At 38.3% G+C, this 20,463-nt stretch overlaps 1 protein-coding gene across 6 annotated transcripts in view; it reads left to right on the top strand.

Annotated features, from left to right (window-relative positions):
* CADPS (calcium dependent secretion activator) overlaps window positions 1–20,463 on the top strand; it is a gene marked incomplete at both ends in the record, with an annotated part of 451,723 nt that overhangs the window by 380,550 nt on the left and 50,710 nt on the right. For all 6 annotated transcript variants that reach the window (XM_083355958.1, XM_083355955.1, XM_083355956.1 and 3 more), the window contains 2 exons: window positions 4,990–5,022; window positions 10,238–10,345. In XM_083355958.1, coding sequence (XP_083212084.1) covers window positions 4,990–5,022; window positions 10,238–10,345 — 141 coding nt within the window. The remainder of the gene's footprint in view (window positions 1–4,989; window positions 5,023–10,237; window positions 10,346–20,463) is intronic.

Raw genomic sequence — 20,463 nt, 5'->3', positions numbered from 1 at the left:
CCTTGGATCAATCAGTCCAGTTATTAAATAGGTATCTTTGCCTACGAAATGAATTACACCAAGCTTATGACACCTGCCAAGGATCCATTTAATCTGAAGAGTCTTTTCTCTTTGAAGAGGGGGAAAAATGATTTCCTACATTAATTAAACCAGAGAATGTATTTTACCCTTGGGAGAGGTTACAAGCAATCTTATTTTTGTGCTGCACAAATTGTTGCCATAAACTGAGAAAATTCATGGGAAAGAAATCACATTGTTCCAAAAGTGCTGCAGCCTAGCCAAAATAAAATAAAATGAAACTGCCATCCATCTAGCCCAGGGGTAGGCAACCTTGGCTCTTTTATGATTCATGGACTTCAACTCCCAGAATTCCTGAGCCAGCATGGCTCAACTTGGAAACCTCTCCCTTTCCTCTCAGCGTGGCTGGCTCAGGAATTCTGGGAGTTGAAGTCCACGAGTCATAAAAGAGCCGAGGTTGCCTACCCCTGATGTAGCCAAAGTTTACATTGAAGAAAAACAAGCATTGTGGTTGATTGGTTGTTGTTGCTATTGTTGTTGTTTTAAATTAACCAATTTATAATATGTTCTGACTTTATTTTAACCAAGGAGTAAGCAGTGCATTCTTATGACCACTACAATAGCTAATACAGCACTGTATATGCATTGATGACATAATTTAGTTCATTTTCTTACTAGGATATCTAATTTGTATTTAGGATCAAGAAACTTTCACCAAGTTCACCAGCTTTATCTCCTTGGGCCCTGTCTCCTCTTCTTAGTCCTCTTTTCCAGTCTGTTTGATGATTTTTGCTGAAGAATTAGATGGTGCCGAAAGGGGAATATGTTAACTAGCTAATTAATGAAAAACAGCTGAATAATGTGAATGGAAATCCTGACTGCAGGATCTTTTAGGATGTTGGAATGATCTTTTGTGCTTGTTAAGTCAATCATGAGATGTTTAGCAAATCCAACTTACTTAGAGAATTATAAATATCTAGACTGGCCTATGGACTTTCCATGAATATCTGAGGTTAAAGTGCAGATTATAGCAGTCAACAACCTGTCTTTTGCCCAAATGGAATTGTACTACTGAGCTTAATCTCGACAGCAGCAAATGTATAGTTCTGTGTAAATTTTTGCCACTATGCCACTAAATTTTAGTAAACAATGTCAGTTTGCTCACACTTGGGCTGAAGTCTTTATTCTCTCAACTTGAATGGATAATGTAATCCTCACGTGAAGAGGTGGATCTGTGAGAGGATCCAGGCATCTGTGTTGTCTTTAAACAATTTTACCTGGAGTTTTAGAAATATTTAGAAGCAGGTGAGTATTTTAAAACCCAAATAAGAATGGTGTTCAGTGATGTATTCTAATTAAATGCATATTTGTTTCAGAAATTGACAGCCTTGCAGATGGGATGCATTCTGGTACCCTCATCAAAGGGTCCTCTCTGTCCATCTGGAAGCTGTTCAGTTAGCTGTGTTCACTCAGAATTGCATGGAAATCTACACAAACACAAACACACACACACACACACACACACACACACATGGATGCCAGCTGCAGAAATAGCCCAGTTGTATATATTACTCAACAGGGAAAGAAGAAAAGGGTTTTGGCATTGTCAAGACACACACACACCCAAAATTGGACAAGTTAGCACAGGCAGTTTTGCTCCTTGCTTTCGGAAAGGTGCATTAGACGTGGGGGTGAGCCATATACCTCAGGGCTCTTGGGATACTGGGCATGCCAAGACTAATTCTCACATACAATCAGATGCTCCCCTACTCCAGATAATCGTCTTGAATGTCTCATGGCATGCGTTCGCATGGAAGAATCCAATGTGCAAAACCCCAGTAAAGCATCACTCGCTACACAGATGCTTTTGCTGCTGCTATTTTCACAATCACAGCTGCCCTTTTTGTAGCCACACGGCTCACAGAAATCCCAGTGTGGTACTGACAAGTAGGATTCTTTCACAACTGTTTTTCACATACTGTTTCTCGGTGTAATTTTGTGGGTGATAAGGAGGTAAATAAAAAGCATCCACTTCTCAGGTATGAATCCCAGCTCAGCTCAAGTGAGATACTGCTTGTGCCGTGTTGCATTGATTTAGTTTTATTTAAGTCCTGTGTTTAGGAAATAGTGATAGTGTTGTTTCCAAATGAAATAGGCAACATAATCCACTGTAAATTTGTATACAATCTGGAATGTTTCTTAAGGGCTCCACATCTTCTTTGCAGCCTATTTGGAATATTGTAAAGCCTAGTATTTGTTTTGTCAGGAGCTCTGATTCCCATTATAACAAACAGCAAGAATGTCATTCATCTAACATTGCAAAGATTGGTGTTCTTTCATTTACTAAACTATCCTTTGATTGTTTTAAAGGCATGCTTAACGCATGTGCTGTTTTGTATTTTTTTTCCTGTGAATAATTTTATTTTCTTTAATTAACATTTATTTCTCAATGCATCTCGAGCATGTGTCAAACACTGCAGATGCCTTCAGATTGATGGGATATGGACAATAGTTTATTGTCAGATGCTAGTTTGCATTGAACAGAATGAACATGCATGGACCAAAACTGGCTTTAGTTGTACAAACTGACCAAAATGTGCCCAATCTGATCAATGTAGTCCTTACCAATAGTAGAAAATACTGCATCTGGGCAGAGGTATGACTAAGGCTAATATTTTAGGATAGCCCTTTACATCTTCCTAAAAAGCATTAAACAAAAGTCTTGGTTGACTAAAGATGTGATAGATGGCAGAGGTGAATATATGTGGGCCCATCTCGTGATGGCCATGGGGTGAAGATCATTTGGGGCCCATCTGATGATGACCATGGAATGCAGAAGATTCTAATTTGTCATGTAGTGAAGGTTGTCTGAACATGTGGTTCAGCTGATAAATACATACAGGGAAGTGAAGATATTAGTTTGATTATGAACAAAAGGGCTAAAACATTTTGCGGAAAGTATGAACTGGTGTTATCTAAGTTGATGTGGATATGTATGACAGTAGAAATCCATTGATAGATGCAAGTAGCACTTTGGTGAATGGAAGAACCACATATGAATTTTAGGGGGGAAATGTACAATTTTCTGAGTGAACGGGATTCAGAAATTATTCTCATGTGTAAACTGGTTGAATGGGTGGGAACAAAACAAGACAATGCAAAAAAAAGTGATCAAGCCATTTACAGACTCTAGAGAATAGTGACAGATGCATATCTGCTTAGAAAAAGATCAGTTTGTTTTGAACATGCGAATTAAGCATAAATCTGTTCAGGTGAACATATATCTAAAAGCACAATTAAGCTGATGGAAGATTGAATTAAGGAAGGAAAAGGGATGTTGACAGAATCTGACAAACCATGTTTTGGTAAGTCAAGAGTTTCAGAGAAAAATGGATATAGAAAACAATGGTGAACAACTGGAGGAAAAGAAAGGATGTATTTTATGTGGGTGTATTATTAGAAAGTAAATTAATCTCCCAACAGAATAAATGGAAAATGACTGTAAGGTGAAATGGGAGCTACTTGGAACAGAGTTTTTAAAAAAGTATGTGTCCCAGAGAAAATTCAGTTATATGAATTGGAAATTTGAAAAATGATGTGTGTTGGGAAAAATAAAGGATAGCAGAATCGTAAAAAAAATGCATTAAAGAGAATGATTGCTGCAAAAATTAGGATTAGAAAAAGATAGGTTTAGAGAGAAAAAGATAGGTACAAGGAATATCATCAAAACGAGATACAATCAATTAAGAAGCAAGCATGAAAATACAAACCAATTTTGATGTATGTCAAGAGAAACATAATTGTAAGATGAGTGCAGTGAGAATAGATGCTTCAGATTTATATCTGGAGCAGAGAGGATAAAATGAATGGATGCGAGTTGATCATAAAAGTAAGTGAATGGTATGAAAGAATTACACTTGGGCAGTTTGTATCTAGAAAATTAATGATTGAATTATGGAACAAATATGTGAAAATACGTGTATAGGAAGAGAGAGGAACAGGAAGATTGGGGAAATGCTGGTTGGATAGAATGCAACCAATGGTGGATAAAAATAGTAGAAACAAGGATGGTTAGCAAGAATAAAAAGCATGGATGTCGTGGAAGGTTGGGCAAAGAGGGTAAATGAGAAAAAATTGTATAATTATATCAACTTTTGTACTTGCATCAAAATGTCATATACAGGTACGTGAGGGGTGGAGCTTGCATTATGATGTCACAATACAGATTTCATCGTCTCAATAAAATCTCAACACTGCAGGCATCCATGGTAGAAATACAGGTAGTCCTCAATTTACAACAGTTTGCTAAGTGATCATTTGAAGTTACAACGGCAATGGGGAAAAAGTGACTTATGACCATATTTCACACTTATGACCGTTGCAACATCCCCATGGTCACATGATTTACATTCAGATGCTTGACAACTGACTCACATTTATGACAGTTGCAGTGTCCCAGGGTCATGTGATCACTTTTTGCAAACTTCTGACAAAGTCAATGGGAAAGCCAGATTCACTTAACAACCATGTTATTAATTTTACAACTGCACTGATTCACTTAACAAATTTGGCAAGAAAACTCATAAATTGTAGGCAAAACTCATTTAACAAATGTTTCACTCAGCAACATAAATTTTGGGCTCAATTGTGATTGTAACTCAAGGATTTCCTGTATCTGGAGTGGTAAAGTAAACGGTGTTGGTGTAAATTAGATACAATTGTATTTCCCTTTCCTCTCTTAATGCCTTTATCCCTTCAATTCATAAATTCTTACTCCATTTCTGAACTTTGTACAAAGTAGCTTACTTCAAAAGGGAATCACATGTTGGATATGTATGTGTATATGTGCCTATGATATAAATTGTCACTTGTTATTTTCTAACAATGCTGCAAGTACCATAATTTGTTTTCCTATATTATTTTATAGTGTAAAAGTAACAAATTTTAATGTCTGCTGTGTTTCTATTTTAGGTGAAAGCAGCTTCCAAATACGTGGATGTGCCTGTAAGCTTTATTTAAATATAGCACTCTTTTTTTTCTCCCACCCTCTTTGTAATGGAAGTGATGCCTCTTTACAATGATTACAGTAATTGGCTGTTCTCTTAATCAGTGATGATAATGAGGCCTTTTAATCAAAAGTTTATGAGAGCTGATCTTTTTTGGATCTTTCTCAGTGATCTTTGTAAAGTCTGGTTATCTGTCAAATAAAACATATGTTAAAAATAAATGTTACGCAGTGAAAATATGGAACAAAAATTATGAAAATTTGCAATGTATTTCATTATAACTATATAGCCACAGTCGCTTTGTAAATTATCTGTCCCAGATCACAAAACATAATCACTGCTCTTTGAGATGTAGAATAACTTTTAAGAACCAGTGCAAATTGGCTGTAACCTGGCCTTTTTGCTGAACAGTGACCTCAGGAAGGAGATCAGAGTAAGGAGAGTTTATTATGCAGTGTCAGAGACTCTAGGAAGTTCCTGTTGGATCATACTACCATTCTCAACATCTTGAAGTAGTGAAGATTTCCATGGCTGACATGGAGGCAGGCTAATTATGGGATCAGCTTAGAGGGAAAGGCGTGTGAGGAAAAAGAAGGAAAGAGGAAGGTAATTCTTCATTTTGGATGGAAAGAATATTACCGTGTAAAAAATCTAGGCAGATGGTAAGAATGCAGATGTGGGAATCCTCAAGTTCCTAACAAGGAACAGCAACTCAATTCGTCTTTCGAAACCAGAGAAACTGGCACTAGATCGATTCTCATTGTTGTTACTGGGTACGAATCTGATGGGCCTCTTTCTTTGCTTCCTTGAGTTTTGTGCCCTTTCTCCCAGGAATGACCAAGTAATTGGAGACGCCCTGAAATACAGTAAAGCCTGACATAACATTGTTTGAAATGAATAAAAGCTCTGCATCAGAATCCAGAATAGCAGGTGCTCAGAGGTTTAAAGTAGACAAACAAAGCTAGAATGAGTGGGCTGAAATGGAATTATGTTTGTTTTACATTCCACAGCAAACAGTTCCAACAGCTTGTTTACTGTTGCACAATGTAATAATTATCACTGTTACTATTATTAATAATATATTATACCACTATTATTGCTATATTATCATTATTTATTTATCAATTGCATTGCTATCCCATCATTTAAAAAAAAACAACTCTTAGCTATAAGTTTCCATACAAGGGAGGAGGAGGAAGAGGAGGAGGAGAAAGAAGAAGAAGAGGAGGAATTTCTAGACTGTTGCAAAGTCTTGGTACAGATCAAAAGGAAAGCATAGTAGTTAATTCCCTCCAATTAATTAATGCACAATCACCAATCCAATAAATTAAATATTTACAACTAAGACAAGATAATCACAACATCCATACGTATTGAAAGGAACACTCTATATAGTACAGCAGAGTCTATATTCAGTCCAAAGCCTATATATCCTAAAAGCTACCTACCTTAATAAGAGTAGAATAAAATAACTTCTTCAAAGGCCATCCAACTTTCCCAGAGGCAAAGTAGAAGAGGCAGCTGATTTCAAAGTTGCTGGGCCATCTCCAAAGACCTGGGGAATGAGGAAAGAAAGACAATGGTGCCTAGAGAAATGTGAGGAGCAAGCATATTGTAGGGAGTGGATAAGGGGGGATTGTAATGGTATGTAAGAAAGACCTTGGTAGCCTGGGCAAAGAGACACTGCCAAGGGAACAGACAAATAAGAGATAGCATAGCCCACAGATGGATAGTAGATAGGGCAAGAAGCTCAGAAGAGACCTTCCCTAGTTTCTCAGGCTGTAAAGCAGATGTGTATGGAGGAGTGTACTTTCATGCTTACAAGATTGATGTCAACCACACAGGGTAAACCAGATAGGAATCACAACCACATGAGCTACTTTCTTTTAAAGCTACGTTGAGAGAATCATGCAAGTATGAATTTCTCTCTGACTCCTTTACAGCACAGTCTTGAACATGTTAACTGTCATTTTAATATTTATTTTCCTAAATGTTAAACAGCCTTTTAACTTTAAGGCAAAAATAATTTTTGACAGGAAAATGGTGAGCGGTAGATAAGTGGTATATATATATTAAAGACCATGTTGAAGACCTTTCTACAAAAAAACCCTTTATTATTCCTTTTCTTTTTTTAAAAAAAAAGGTGCTGCAGCCGGTTATTTAGAGCTTGGATTAGAACGAAAAGAGTCCTTGAAGATCTCAGGCAAAGCACTTTACATATCTGAAATTAACATTTAAATTAAGTTAAAGTGCAAGTTAAATTAAGTTTAAGTTGGAGTCGGGAATTATGATTGTTAAAGCAGGAGACAACTGCAGGCATTTGAGTTTGAGGATTTACCGATAAGAGCCCCTGCTCTAAATTTTCATTTCCAAATTGTGTGTACATATATCCATGTTTATTAAGATAAATTATATAGACAGTGGCTGAGTGTAAAAGTTCCTTCAATATAACTTTATGGAAAAAAGACAAGAAAAAAGTTAAACATAATTTATATGCCTTTATTTTATATTTTCACTTGTCCAAAATGTTGATTTTTATTGTATAATATTACATATTTGTTCATCTAAAATATGTCCTGCACACTCATAAAGCCCAGTGAGATATTCTTGATATTATCCTATTTTAGCTTCACAACCACTCTTTAAAGTAATGTGAGATGGAAGGTAAATACACACACCCACACCCGCAGCTGCTCCACTAAACATTACAAGGAAGCAAAGTTTGGCAGCCATTTTCCTCTAGTTCAAACTCATTTTTCCCCCTACTGCAATACAATATTACTGGGTGGGTACATCTTGCAGGGGGGAAAAAATCTTAACTTATCAATTAACTAATATTAATAATTGCTTTGCATACAAGGAAGGAAGGTAGAATGAAAAATACCAGGACACCATGGCTTAGGCATGTTAAAATCACATTTCCAATATTGCCATTTTTCTAGATCAATAGACTTTTTAAAAAGACAGTAAAGACCTCTCTTCCTGTAATATCAAAAATCCTCTCCTTTATGTATGCACAGATGCAGAAATCTTTTCCCTAAAGAGGAAAACAAGAAGAAAATAGTAAAGAATCACCGCTAGATTTTTAAAAACTTTTTATTTTATTTTTAAGACCATCCATCTCCCCTACAAGATGAGTCTAGACCAGGGGTAGGCAACCTTGGCTCTTTTATCACTCGTGGACTTCAACTCCCAGAATTCCTGAGCCAGCCATGCTGAGGGAAAAAAGAGAGGTTTCCAAGCTGAGCCATGGTGGCTCAGGAATTCTGGGAGTTGAAGTCCTCGAGTGATAAAAGAACCAAGTTTGCCTACCCCTGGTCTAGACAGTTTATCATTACATCCTTGGATTTACAGCAGTCTTTAGGTTAGCTATGCCATTCCATCAGCCCTGACATTTCACCTTTTGAATTGCCAATATTATTAAAGAGAACCTCTCCCCCACCCTACCAACATACATACTAACACACACAAACAAAACTCTGCAGAAAGAAGCAAGCTGCAGCCAAAATTTGGGCATTACAATTTAGTCAAAAGCTTTGCTCTCTTATAGCAGCTGAACAACTATCCTGTCTAATTCTGGAAAGTTGGTTGTTTGGAATTAAATAGTTGCAGCACTAATAAATTTTATTGCATTACAACCTTAGTGCAGTTCACTTGCTGAATATTGCCTTGAAAAAAATATCACCGTCATATTGTACTGTATATTGTTCTCATTGTTGTTGTTTAAATTAATACCTTGTCATTGTTTCAATAGGTGTTAAAAATGTTACTGACATCTTAGAGCCAATCATTGCCCTTTGCTTGATAATTGTATTTTTGTTTATATACACAAACACACACACAGAGAGAGAGAGAGAGAGAGAGATGCAAAAATGTCCATACGCACACGCACACCAAGATATGCACACACCTTCCTCCTGCTTCTCAAACTTCCTAATTTTCACCCAGGAAATGGGTGTTAACTAACTTCAATTTACAGTGGATGACAATCACATCTCATAGAGAAATGATACTTTGTGATCTGCAGTAAAACACAGTAATAAAAGTAATGACACTCGTTATTAAGAAACTTCCCATGCACCACCAGCATTTAAGGTTTGTGGCAGCGTTTATAATGACTCTTATTTTAGCATTTTAATGGGTTTCCTTTGAGATGAGTTTGATTCCATTATATCAAAGCGTGTAACTTACTTACTGATTGTTTTTTCCCCCAAATTATTTCACTTATTAGCTTTTGGTGAGCGTAATACAAACTGTCATAATATCTTGCAAACTGTAAATTCTGATTTAAAGGACTTTGGTGTGTGGCAGCTCCACAGGAATGGCAAGAGATGAATGGAGCAGTTTTATACTTGCTTACTCAAAAGGCAATCTTGCTGTTTTCAATCGGACCTATTCCCACATGGAAGGTTGCAAATGCATTGGAAATACAGTTATGGTACAATCTGACCCAAATTAGCTAGAATTAAAGGATTGTTACCTTCATTGGGCTAATGTAAATTATCACATTTCCATCAGCAATAATACATTGACAACCTATATCTATCACTTGAAGGTTTTTGCTGATTTTAACAGGTAGGAAATAGATTTGGGGGAAAATAAAATATAGCTATAACTCCAACCGATATTTTCTTTTTAAATATATATGTTTGATTGGGTACTCAGAACTGAATATAAATATTTCAAGAACCTTTGGCACATTAAATGTCTATGGAGATTCTCAAAAGTCTTCAAAGAAAAACAAGAAAGTCCAGCTGCCTCTTGAAAAAGCACCTTTGGGACTTTGGCACATTAGATTTGAATAGGTCTGAAGGTTCCCTTTTTAATATTAGAGAGTATTTTCTTGGAGAAGATGATTCTAAAGAGGTGACAATGAAGCCACATGGGTTGTTGTGGTTGTGGTTGTGCTAATTAGGTCAGGAAGAGAAGGAAGGAGTGAGAGAGACAGGAAAAAAAAGATTTGATCTATGCAAACCAATATTTAGGTGCTTTAGCTACCTGCTACACACAGCAGAAAGATTTTACTGATTCCCAAATAAGTCTCAATGTGTCAACTAGAATAGGTCCCTCAGCCATAATGTGAAGGGAAATAGAAGAAGGAGAATATTCAGTGCTCACACCACTGAATAATCCGACTGTCTTGGAAAGTTCATGCTTCTTCCTTCTTCCTTCTTTTTAATTTCCTTTCCATCTCACTCTTTTTCTCCACACAGAAACCAGGGATGGACGTTGCTGATGCCTACGTGACCTTCGTTCGCCATTCTCAGGACATTCTGCGTGATAAGGTCAATGAGGAGATGTATATAGAAAGGTTATTTGATGTAAGTAGATGCCCCCTCCATCTTGGAGATAACAAGAGGGAGACTGGCAAAATGTGACAAAATGGGACAGGAGGATAAGTCACATTTTGAGATAAATGATGAATGATAATGTTCTCTTTTTTTCTTTTTTCTTGTTTTCTCTTTAATTTTGAAGGAAATTTCTGTGGTTTTTTTTCTTTTTTGATTGATACTCAACCTATCTGCTACTTGTCTGCTCTAATGGCTTTCTCCAAGCCTCTCTGACTTACTTTCCCTCTGTTTAGATTTTAGCATAAGTGCACATTAAATCAATGCTTATCACTCTGACAGTAAGAACGTATCCATCATTTTTCTTAGCCTTAAAGTCTTGTTTCCCAACTAGGAGAGAAAGTGAACACTCAGAAAAAGTCCATTTGTGATCTGATTGAAAGTAAAACTTTTTGCTGAAGGACCAGCAACTTTACCCATGATTCGACCCATTTTTTTTCAAAAATGAAAAATGAACATACATTATTATTAGTAGTAGTATTAATATCCTTAGTAATAGATACAATTGTGATTTTGAATATAGTTGTATGGCTTTCGATTAAAAATTAGTTTGAAAATATTGGAATGTTTCTGTATCCATTGTCCAATCTGAATATGTAAGGTTAATTTTGAGGTTGGATTCGATTCCAGCTGTGAAAGAGGATTGTACCACCCAGTTATTTTAAAGGGTTATCTAAGATTTTATTTGAATATCATGCATTTTTTTTGTTTCTTTGTCTTTCTGATGCTTTTTCTCTCTCTAGAATACATTTTTTTTGTCCTGGCAGTAATTGTATAGCCTAGCATTTCAACTTATGGCAGGTGGTTAAATATTCCTGCTCCCGTCACTTGTTAGGAATGCATGTTTCTTTGTGTATATGTTTGTGCAAATTGTACGACAGCTGCCTTTGTCTTTGCTCTCCTACCGCTCCATGCTCTAAGTTCTCTACCCTCCTCTGTGTTCTGGTATCCCAATTTGAACACCTTCAGATTCCCTGCAGGTTTGTTTTACCTGTTTTCTTGCTTATATTGGATTGAAAAGCTGTTTGTCTGCCATGTCCCCAAATTTTCCAAATTCCTTTTACGATTGAGTCTCGTCTTTATTCCCATTTTCCTTCCCACTGAAGCCTCTTCCAACTGTGCAATTCTCTTTGTTCAGTCCTCCTTTCCCCATGAGATTAAAATGGAACTTATCTCCCATGTCAAATGTTTTATCACATTATATCAAGTGGCATGAATTGGAGTCAAATAATCTTCCTGTGTATATCTACTAGCATGACCCATATCCACCGAGAATGCCTCATTCATGCATAAAGCCCTCCAGAGATTCTTTTCCTCTTAAGAGAATTTAAATGTGAGACGCAAATCACCTTTCCACTTGAGGCAGTCCTTTTCTCTCGGTTATACACTTGCTAGCACTCTCCCCATCACTGTAAAAATTCTCCACTTAGCAATACATTTCCAGGGATTGTTCTTTTCAGGGGTAGCCTTTGCACTGAACATTTTCCAGCATGTATCTCAGCCACTTGCCCTGACCCTCTCAAATGGAATAAGTATCACAATCATATCACAATCAAGAATGGAATGGAATGGAATGGAATGGAATGGAATGGAATGGAATGGAATGGAATTTATTTATTTTTTTAATTCCATTTATATCCCGCCCTTCTCCGAAGACTCAGGGCGGCTTACAAGCTTAGCAGTAGCCTTCATTCTATGTATATGCCTGCTTATTAGGGCTTTCACACACACCCCCAAGCGGCATTATTACAAAGTCAGCTTAATTGCCCCCAACAATCTGGGTCCTCATTTTACCTACCTCGGAAGGATGGAAGGCTGAGTCAACCTTGAGCCTGGTGGGATGCGAACCTGCACTAATTGCAGGCAGCTGGTGTTACTTAAGGAGGCATTAGCCCACTGCTCCACCAAGGCTCATAATGGAATGGAATAGAATAGAATAGAATAGAATAGAATAGAATAGAATAGAATAGAATAGAATAGAATAGAATAGAATAGAATAGAATAGAATAGAATAGAATGGAATGGAATGGAATGGAATGGAATGGAATGGAATGGAATGGAATGGAATGGAATGGAATGGAATGGAATAGAATAGAATAGAATAGAATAGAATAGAATAGAATAGAATAGAATAGAATAGAATAGAATAGAATAGAATAGAATAGAATAGAATAATAGAATAGAATAACAGAGTTGGAAGGGGCAGAATAACAGAATAATAGAGTTGGAAGGGACCTTGGAGGGCTTCTAGTCCAAGCCTCTGCTCAAGCAAGAAACCCTATACCATTTCAGACAAATGGCTATCCAGTCTCTTCTTAAAAATATTAATAAATTTATTAATAAATGAGTTTTTATCTAAACACCCTCTTGGCAGAACATGAACTGTATAACAAAAAGCAGTTTGAAGCACATCTATAAACCATACAGGCCCCATAGGAAGATACAAGTATACATTGGACAACACCTGGGCTAGAGCCACAACTTTTGAGGAACATTTCCAAAAAGTGGTAAGGCGTAAAAAAAGGGAACCTGTGGCTCTTGAAATGGTTTTTAGAGATGTCTGCAGGGAGGGAGTCAAATAAAGTCAAAATGGAAGCCTCAACCATGCAATCAAAAGCCCCAATCTTTTTTTTTCATACATTGTAAAAAAAAAGGGGAAGGAAGGAGTTTTGATCACATGGTTGGGATGACCATCTTGATGTTTTTGTTCCCATTCGATGGACACCTCTGAATGTGGTTGAATGAAAACTCCCAAGTGTCCCATTATGGCGATGGTGAGGATCACTGAGAGTTTTGTTTGAAGCACTGTTGACAAAATTGGCTTGGCTTCTATTCGAATCATAAATGCCAAAGCAACAAAAAAAAAGTTTATTCTCTCTTCGCTTTCCATTTGATTCTTTCCCTTCCTTGCTTGGAATTTTTTTTAAATGGCATTTTATTAATATTATTGTTAATACATTTACTGAACTATTAATTTTGCTTTCTTCTGTTCCTAAAATCATCGACTTTATACTGCTTAATACTCATTTCCTTTATAAAGCCTCGTTCCTATGGGTTAGAATAGCAGGGTTATTTTCCTTGGAAAATATTAGCATTTGCGGGAAAGTGCTCAGTGGATTAGGACGCTGAGCTTGTCAATCAGAAGGTCGGCAGTTTGGCGGGTCAAATCCCAAGTGCCGCGTAACAGAGTGAATGCCTGTTACTCGTCCCAGCTTCTGCCAACCTAGCAGTTCGAAAGCATGTAAAAAATGCAAGTAGAAAAATAGGGACCACTCCGGTGGGAAGGTAACAGCGTTCCATGCGCCTTTGGCGTCTAGTCATGCCGGCCACATGACCACGGAGACATCCTCGGACAAGCGCTGGCTCTTCGGCTTTGAAACGGAGATGAGCACCGGCCCCTAGAGTTGGAAACGACTAGCACGCATGTGCGGGGGAACCTTTACCTTTACCTTTATTACTGTACTGCACTCGTGAATCACATTTGTTCTGTAACTTAAATTTATCGTGGAAAAAAGCCATCAAAATTTTGGTTCAGATTACTGGAGGACATTGTGAAAGTCTACAATCAGCATCTAATAAGGGTCACTTTATTCTCCAAGAACTGTTTATTGAAATGCAACCATTTTTTAAAATTCTATTAAATTCTAGCCACAGTGAAGGAGTAATGAGAAAGAAAGGATCATTTATAATGTGCAGTTAATGGTTTAGTGCCAGATATGTCCACCCTCATATTTATATGCTACTTCTGAAACTGCCTTGAGGATGTATTTCCAGTGTATTCCCTGATGATTTAAGTTCTGTAAGGTAGTTTAACATCTTCCATTATCTAGACAGAATGAATCCCACTATCTTATCAAGAACTCATCTTAAATCAGATCCTATAACTTTACATAAGCGGTTAAGAAATCAGAATTTGATAGAGCTGCAGTTTCTCTGTGGCCCATTAGGAATTTTGGCATCTACTGATGAAACCTGGAGATTGAGGAGAACACTATAATCATGTTATCTATCTTTGATTTTAGTTGAACATCAAGACTGGGAGCCTAATATACTTTATCAGTATAAACTAAATTATAAGCATTGAAAACATATTTGTTCATCCTGGTCTCCAATATCCATCAAGCATTGGTTTTCCCCCTTCCCATTTCCTATCCTTCTTTCTATCAACCAGGGAGGTTCAGTATAGACTTTAGTTTTGCAAACCCCTCCAAAAAACCTAGGAAATTGTCTATAATGGGAGTCCCCAACCCCTGGGCCTCATTACCAGGCCGCAGCCTGTTCAGAACAGGGCCATGCAAGCAGCAGACCAGTGCCTCCACTCATGTGAACTTCCCCTCATGTGTGCAGCAGCTTCTTGCGTTCGCACACAGAGCTCCCCTTACACAAGCAGTGGCCATCTTGAACTCATGGTGGCCACTTGCCCTCATGTGCAAAGCTTCCCTTGGGTGAGCACCAGTCACTTGCCCTTGAACAAGAAGCTCCCTTAATGCGAGTGATGGCCATCTTGTGCTCACATGCGAAACTTCCCTTCACACAAATGGAGCTGCACGTACTCAAGAGCACCTGCCTACCACTCACAAGGAACTATCCCAGTGATGGGATTCAGCCAGCTCACACCATTTTGTCAGAACCAGTAGCTAATTTTTTGTTGCCCAGGCCCAGAATGGACTTCTGGAAGCGGCATCCACACAGAGAACCAGTTGTTCACATATTTGAATCCCACCACTGAACTATACCCTCTCCCCACCACTGTCAGACCACCAAGCCAGAAAGTTTGGGGACCACTGGTTTAAAATCCTACTTTGAAAGTGAAATTGAACTCTGTTTGACAACCCTGATTGGTAAGGCAAAGCTTAAACCACAAATTCCTGACCCAGTAGTTCTGTAGGTTGTTTTCAAACAAGCTCCAAAACACACAGTGGGTAAGAGGGAGAAGCTGCTTACTTTAATCTCTTATTCACACATCAATAAATCAGTGGTGGACTGTTTATATGTTTATAAATAAGTCATAATTTATTTATTCATTTATTAAATTTATATCTTGCCCATCTCCCTAGTAAAGTGACATTGGGCAGCTTACAGATCATAAAAAGGTAATTAGAAAAACAATTAGAACTATGAAAATTAAAATTTTAAAACTATGCAAAAACAACAACAACCCAGAATCAAGGAGATGGACAGCACAGGGAAGAGGTCTTCTTGCCCCATCAACTACCTCCACCAATGAACAACCTCTTTGAGTCCACAAACCAACAGGCAAGATCAAGTTTTAATAACCTTCTGGAAGGCCAAAATTGTGGGAGCAGTTTTCACCTCCAGTAGTAGGGAGGTCCACAGGATCAGAGCCACAACAGAAAGGGCTCTTCTCCTTGACCCCATCCTCTGGAATCCTTAGCAGACAGGTCCATTGGGGTAAGACGATTTCTCAGATACCCTGGACTCATGCCATATATTTAATAACAGACTATGTTATAACCAATTTTGTGTAGTGGTTAAGGCATCAGGCTACAAGCTGCCCTGGGCACAAAGCCAGCTGGGTGATCTTGGGCCAGTCCCTCTCTCTCAGCTCCAGGAAGAAGGCAATGGCAGACCCCTTCCAAAAATCTTACCAAGAAAACTACAGGGACTAGTCCAGACATCTGCCAAGAGTCAACACTGACTCAAAGGCACTAAAGAAAATTTATCATTTAAAAAAAACAGATTGCATCTCCCTATGTTTATATAGAGGGAACAAAAAGAATATAGCTTTGCAGATGCTACTGCATGCTAACAATGGTGCAGATATATGTACTTACATATACAATATACATATACCAATACCCGTACAAGTCTATTGTAGAGCAGAATCTCTAGGACAGGGGTCTGCAACCTTGACAACTTTAAGACTTGTGGACTTCAGCTCCCAGAATTCCTGAGCCAGTTATGCTGCACTAGGAGAATCCAAGAGTAGGTGAATAGTGCAGTGATGCTAGAGCACCAGAGAAGTTCATTTCCCATTGCAAATAGCAGCTACAAGCCTTCCTTTCTGAACATAGACCATTGCAATTCAGAGTTTCCTTAATTCAATTTGCTCTCTTTCCCCTTTCTTTCAAAAAAGAAAAATTAACAGTTAAAGGCCAACTCTACAATTACTGTCATATTTAGTCTGCCTTTGCACCACCCCTGACTCTGTGAAATCTCAATCACCACTAATCCTGTCATGAAAACCACTGTGTTCATTAGAGCAGTGTAAATCCTTTGACTACATGCAAAGCATCTGCATTTGAATCATTAAAGCAGCCACATCTTTGGCCAGGTTCACATACCTAATTCCAAAGGTGCTCCTAACTATCTCCCCAAGAGAAGTAGCTATGCATGGACACTCATGTGGATCCAGGAGAGCTTCTGAGGTAGCCAGAAAGAAACACAAAAGAAAACTTGATCTGCACTCGCACAGGTTCTAAAGCACCTATTTCAAATGATTTGCAGTGTTCTAATATCAGTACTGAAGAATATATAGCATTATGAATAGGGAAAACAGACAACAAAGTACAGGGAAGTAAGCCATGAAGCCAAGCCCCTAGGTTTCATAGGATATTGATTACAGAATCCACAAATGGTGCAGATGGCCTTTCTAACTCCTCAGTACAGACGATTAATTCTCTAGCCTGTCCCTTGCACAAACATACTTCTTAAAAGAAAAAAAGAGCATGTTTTTTGATATGAGAAATCAAATCATCCACTGAAGCTCCTAAGAATGCAAAGATCCAAACAAAAATTAATTTATTTCCCCCCCTTCTTATATTCCTTGAAGACACAAGCCTGTCCAAGCAGAAGATCAGGATTAAGGCAGATGTGCTTACCAGCTAGCTCATCTGCTTAAGTCTGACAGTCTCTGAGATCAGTGATTAAAAAACCATCTCGAACTTTGATGAAATCCACAGTCCCCATAATATGCACTCCCTGATTGCTTTCTTTGATAGCCCCCACCTAGCCCGTCTGCCTAAACCGGAAGTAGGAAGCATTTGACTGGAGATGATAGGCGGATTATATGGGTCAATTATACCCTTAATCTGCCTTCTCTGCAGAGATTAAATGTTCATAGATTGACTCCGTGTATTTGGCTTGTTCTGAGTAGTTACCAGATCAGGAAGGTTGCCCTTACTGAAAAGTCTGGTAAGAACTTAATCATGCAATGATAGGCTGCTGATACGAGGAAACCAACTGCTCTGTGCTTCCAGAGAAGGATAGATTTACCATTTCACTGCTGCTACCTAGAAACAGTTGTATAACATGGGCCTAGATTTGCCAACAGAATAACAAAGCTGGAAGGGACATTGGAGATCTTCTAGTCCAATGCCCTGCTCAAGCATGAAGCCGTATACCATTACAGACAAATGGTTGTCCAATTTCTTCTTAGAAACCTCCAATGTTGAAGCACCCACAACTTCTGGAGGTAAGCTGTTCTTCTGAATAATTGTTCTAACTATTAAGAAATTTCTCCTTAGTTCTAGGTTGGTTCTCACCTTGATTAATTTCTATCCATTGCTTCTTGTCCTGCCTTCAGGGTGCTTTGGAGAACAGGTTGACCACATCTTCTTTGTGACAACCCCTTAGAAATTGGAACACTGCTGTTACGTCATCCCTAGTCCTTCTTTTCATTAAACTATACATACCCGCTGTGTACTCCCATTAATGTGGGAGTTGCTTGGAAAACACCTTACTGAGTAAAAGCGGGGTGAGACAAAGGACAGAGCTACAACCAGTCCAATAGAAAGGATGAGTTGGTTCAAAAGCCTTCCTAGATGATAAAGCTGTTTCCAGTGTTTAAGGAAGGGATAATTTAGTGCGACAGTGATATCTTGTTGTATATGCCCTATTATTTCAGAAATGATTTTTTTTTCTGGCTGCACAAAATGGAGCTGCTTTGTGGATTAGTAGAGGGAAATTGCACCACAACACAAAAAAATTGAATCATCTAGGTGGCCTGCTTCTCTTTGCCAAACCGCTTCCCTTTAACAAAAATGAACACATGCTCAGAAGCCCTCAGAAGGTGGTGAATGAACCAACAGTGTCTAGAAACAGTGCTGTGTAGAGCTGTGTAGAAACAATGCTTCACAACAATTTGACTGAAGTGAAGTATTCCTTTGGGTTCACATTTGTTAGAGAAGATATTTATTGCTAAGAGGTTGGACCTGACCCAAATTCAAGTCTACTCTCATCCAAAGCTGTTGAAAATCTTCACTTTAAAGGAGAATATTTGTAGCTCATTGTTGGCATGAAGAGTCCTTGGTGCTCTCTGAGCTTGCTTATTTTCTTGCAGATATTTCATTACCCAAACTAGGTAACATCAACACCCAATTATGCTAGAAATAAAGCATAATTAATGGAGATATCAATCAATCAATCAATTAGAATAGAGCTGGAAGAGACCTTGGAGGTCTTCTAGTCCAGCCTCCTGCTCAAGCAGGAAACCCTAGGTAAAAGGTAAAGGTAAAGGTTCCCCCGCACATGCGTGCTAGTCGTTTCCGACTCTAGGGGGCGGTGCTCATCTCCGTTTCAAAGCCGAAGAGCCAGCGCTTGTCCGAGGACATCTCCGTGGTCATGTGGCCGGCATGACTAGATGCCAAAGGCGCACAGAACACTGTTACCTTCCCACCGGAGTGGTCCCTATTTTTCTACTTGCATTTTTACGTGCTTTCGAACTGCTAGGTTGGCAGAAGCTGGGACGAGTAACAGGCGCTCACTCTGTTACGCGGCACTCGGGATTTGACCCGCCAAACTGCCGACCTTCTGATCGACAAGCTCAGCGTCCTAATCCACTGAGCCACCGCGTCCCTTCAGGAAACCCTATACCATTTCAAATAGGTGGTTGTCCAATAATAAGCTATAATTGACCCCCAAAATTTGAACCAAACAAGACAAAGGATACTTCATTTGTGCATCAGCCGTGGCCAGTAGACATATTTCTGAGGAGCCTTGGACATGAATCTGTAGTCTTAAACATTCCACTTGTGGGAGTATAATTTAGAAGCCCTTAAACAGCACAAAATGATTAGGTAGTTCTTTTAGTGAGAACAAACAAAATCAGTTATGTGCTTTAGTCTGTGTTTGGTCATCTTTGGAGCAAAATTTCTACCATCTAAACTCCAGCCATGTCCAGCTGCTTCATGTCCCATAGTTCCTCTGAGGTCAAGAAGACTTTCAGATTCCAGGTTCTGCATTTCTGGAGAAGCAACTTAGCAATAATTTCTATCACAATGTGAAATGAAGCTAGAGCTTCAATAGAATCGCCAGCAGTATCTATGGAAGTCCATGAAACCCTTTGGATGTCATACTTCTTGAGAACAAGCCATCTTAATGGCTCTCCCACACTTATAGACATTTTAAAATGGTCAACTCTCATCAAAAAGTGGGCAGACTGTGACAACTTTCAGTCTCTGGCTGCTTTCTTCTTCACTGAGATTGAGTATGGTTTGCTTCATGTGCTGGACTAGTAAAACATTAGGACAGCCTAGTGGTTGCCACATTTATAGTCCACAAGATGGGGGCAGACTTATTATTTCTAGTGATTATGTTCTCTCTGGTGTTCACTGGTTGACAAGATACCACATTTTTTGGTGAATTTATTGATGTATGCACAACTCCCCTGCAGGAAAAGAATTGTCTGCTAGGTGAACATGTAAACTTTAGATATTGTATAGGAAATGTAAAATAAGGCTTAATGTCAGATTTAAATCTTGTACTCTATTTATTTTCTGGTTAAATACTAGCTTGGTAGATGAAGTATATCTTTGCCATATATTCTTGTTTGTTCTAGATGTCTTTAATATAGTTTGTACCATTTTTCTCTACATATTATCATTTAATGCACTCTAGGAACTAGGAGTATACAAATTGTTCTTGATCTGACATGTTTGTCCTGTATTCCAAATTCAGGATAAAAATGTGCTTGTCCTGAAAGTTTTTTGCGAGATCATAAAAATACATGGTATTTTTTTTTTGCCCCTACTTGGAACAAATTCAGGATTGGCAGGCATAGTTTTGAGGTTTTCAGATTATGCCAAGCATGGCCATTAGAATTTTTATTTATTTATTTATTTATTTATTTA

This window comes from Vipera ursinii, assembly GCF_947247035.1.
Source record: "Vipera ursinii genome assembly, chromosome: 2".
Lineage (NCBI taxonomy): Eukaryota > Metazoa > Chordata > Lepidosauria > Squamata > Viperidae > Vipera > Vipera ursinii.
This window is presented reverse-complemented; position numbering and strand designations above follow the sequence as displayed.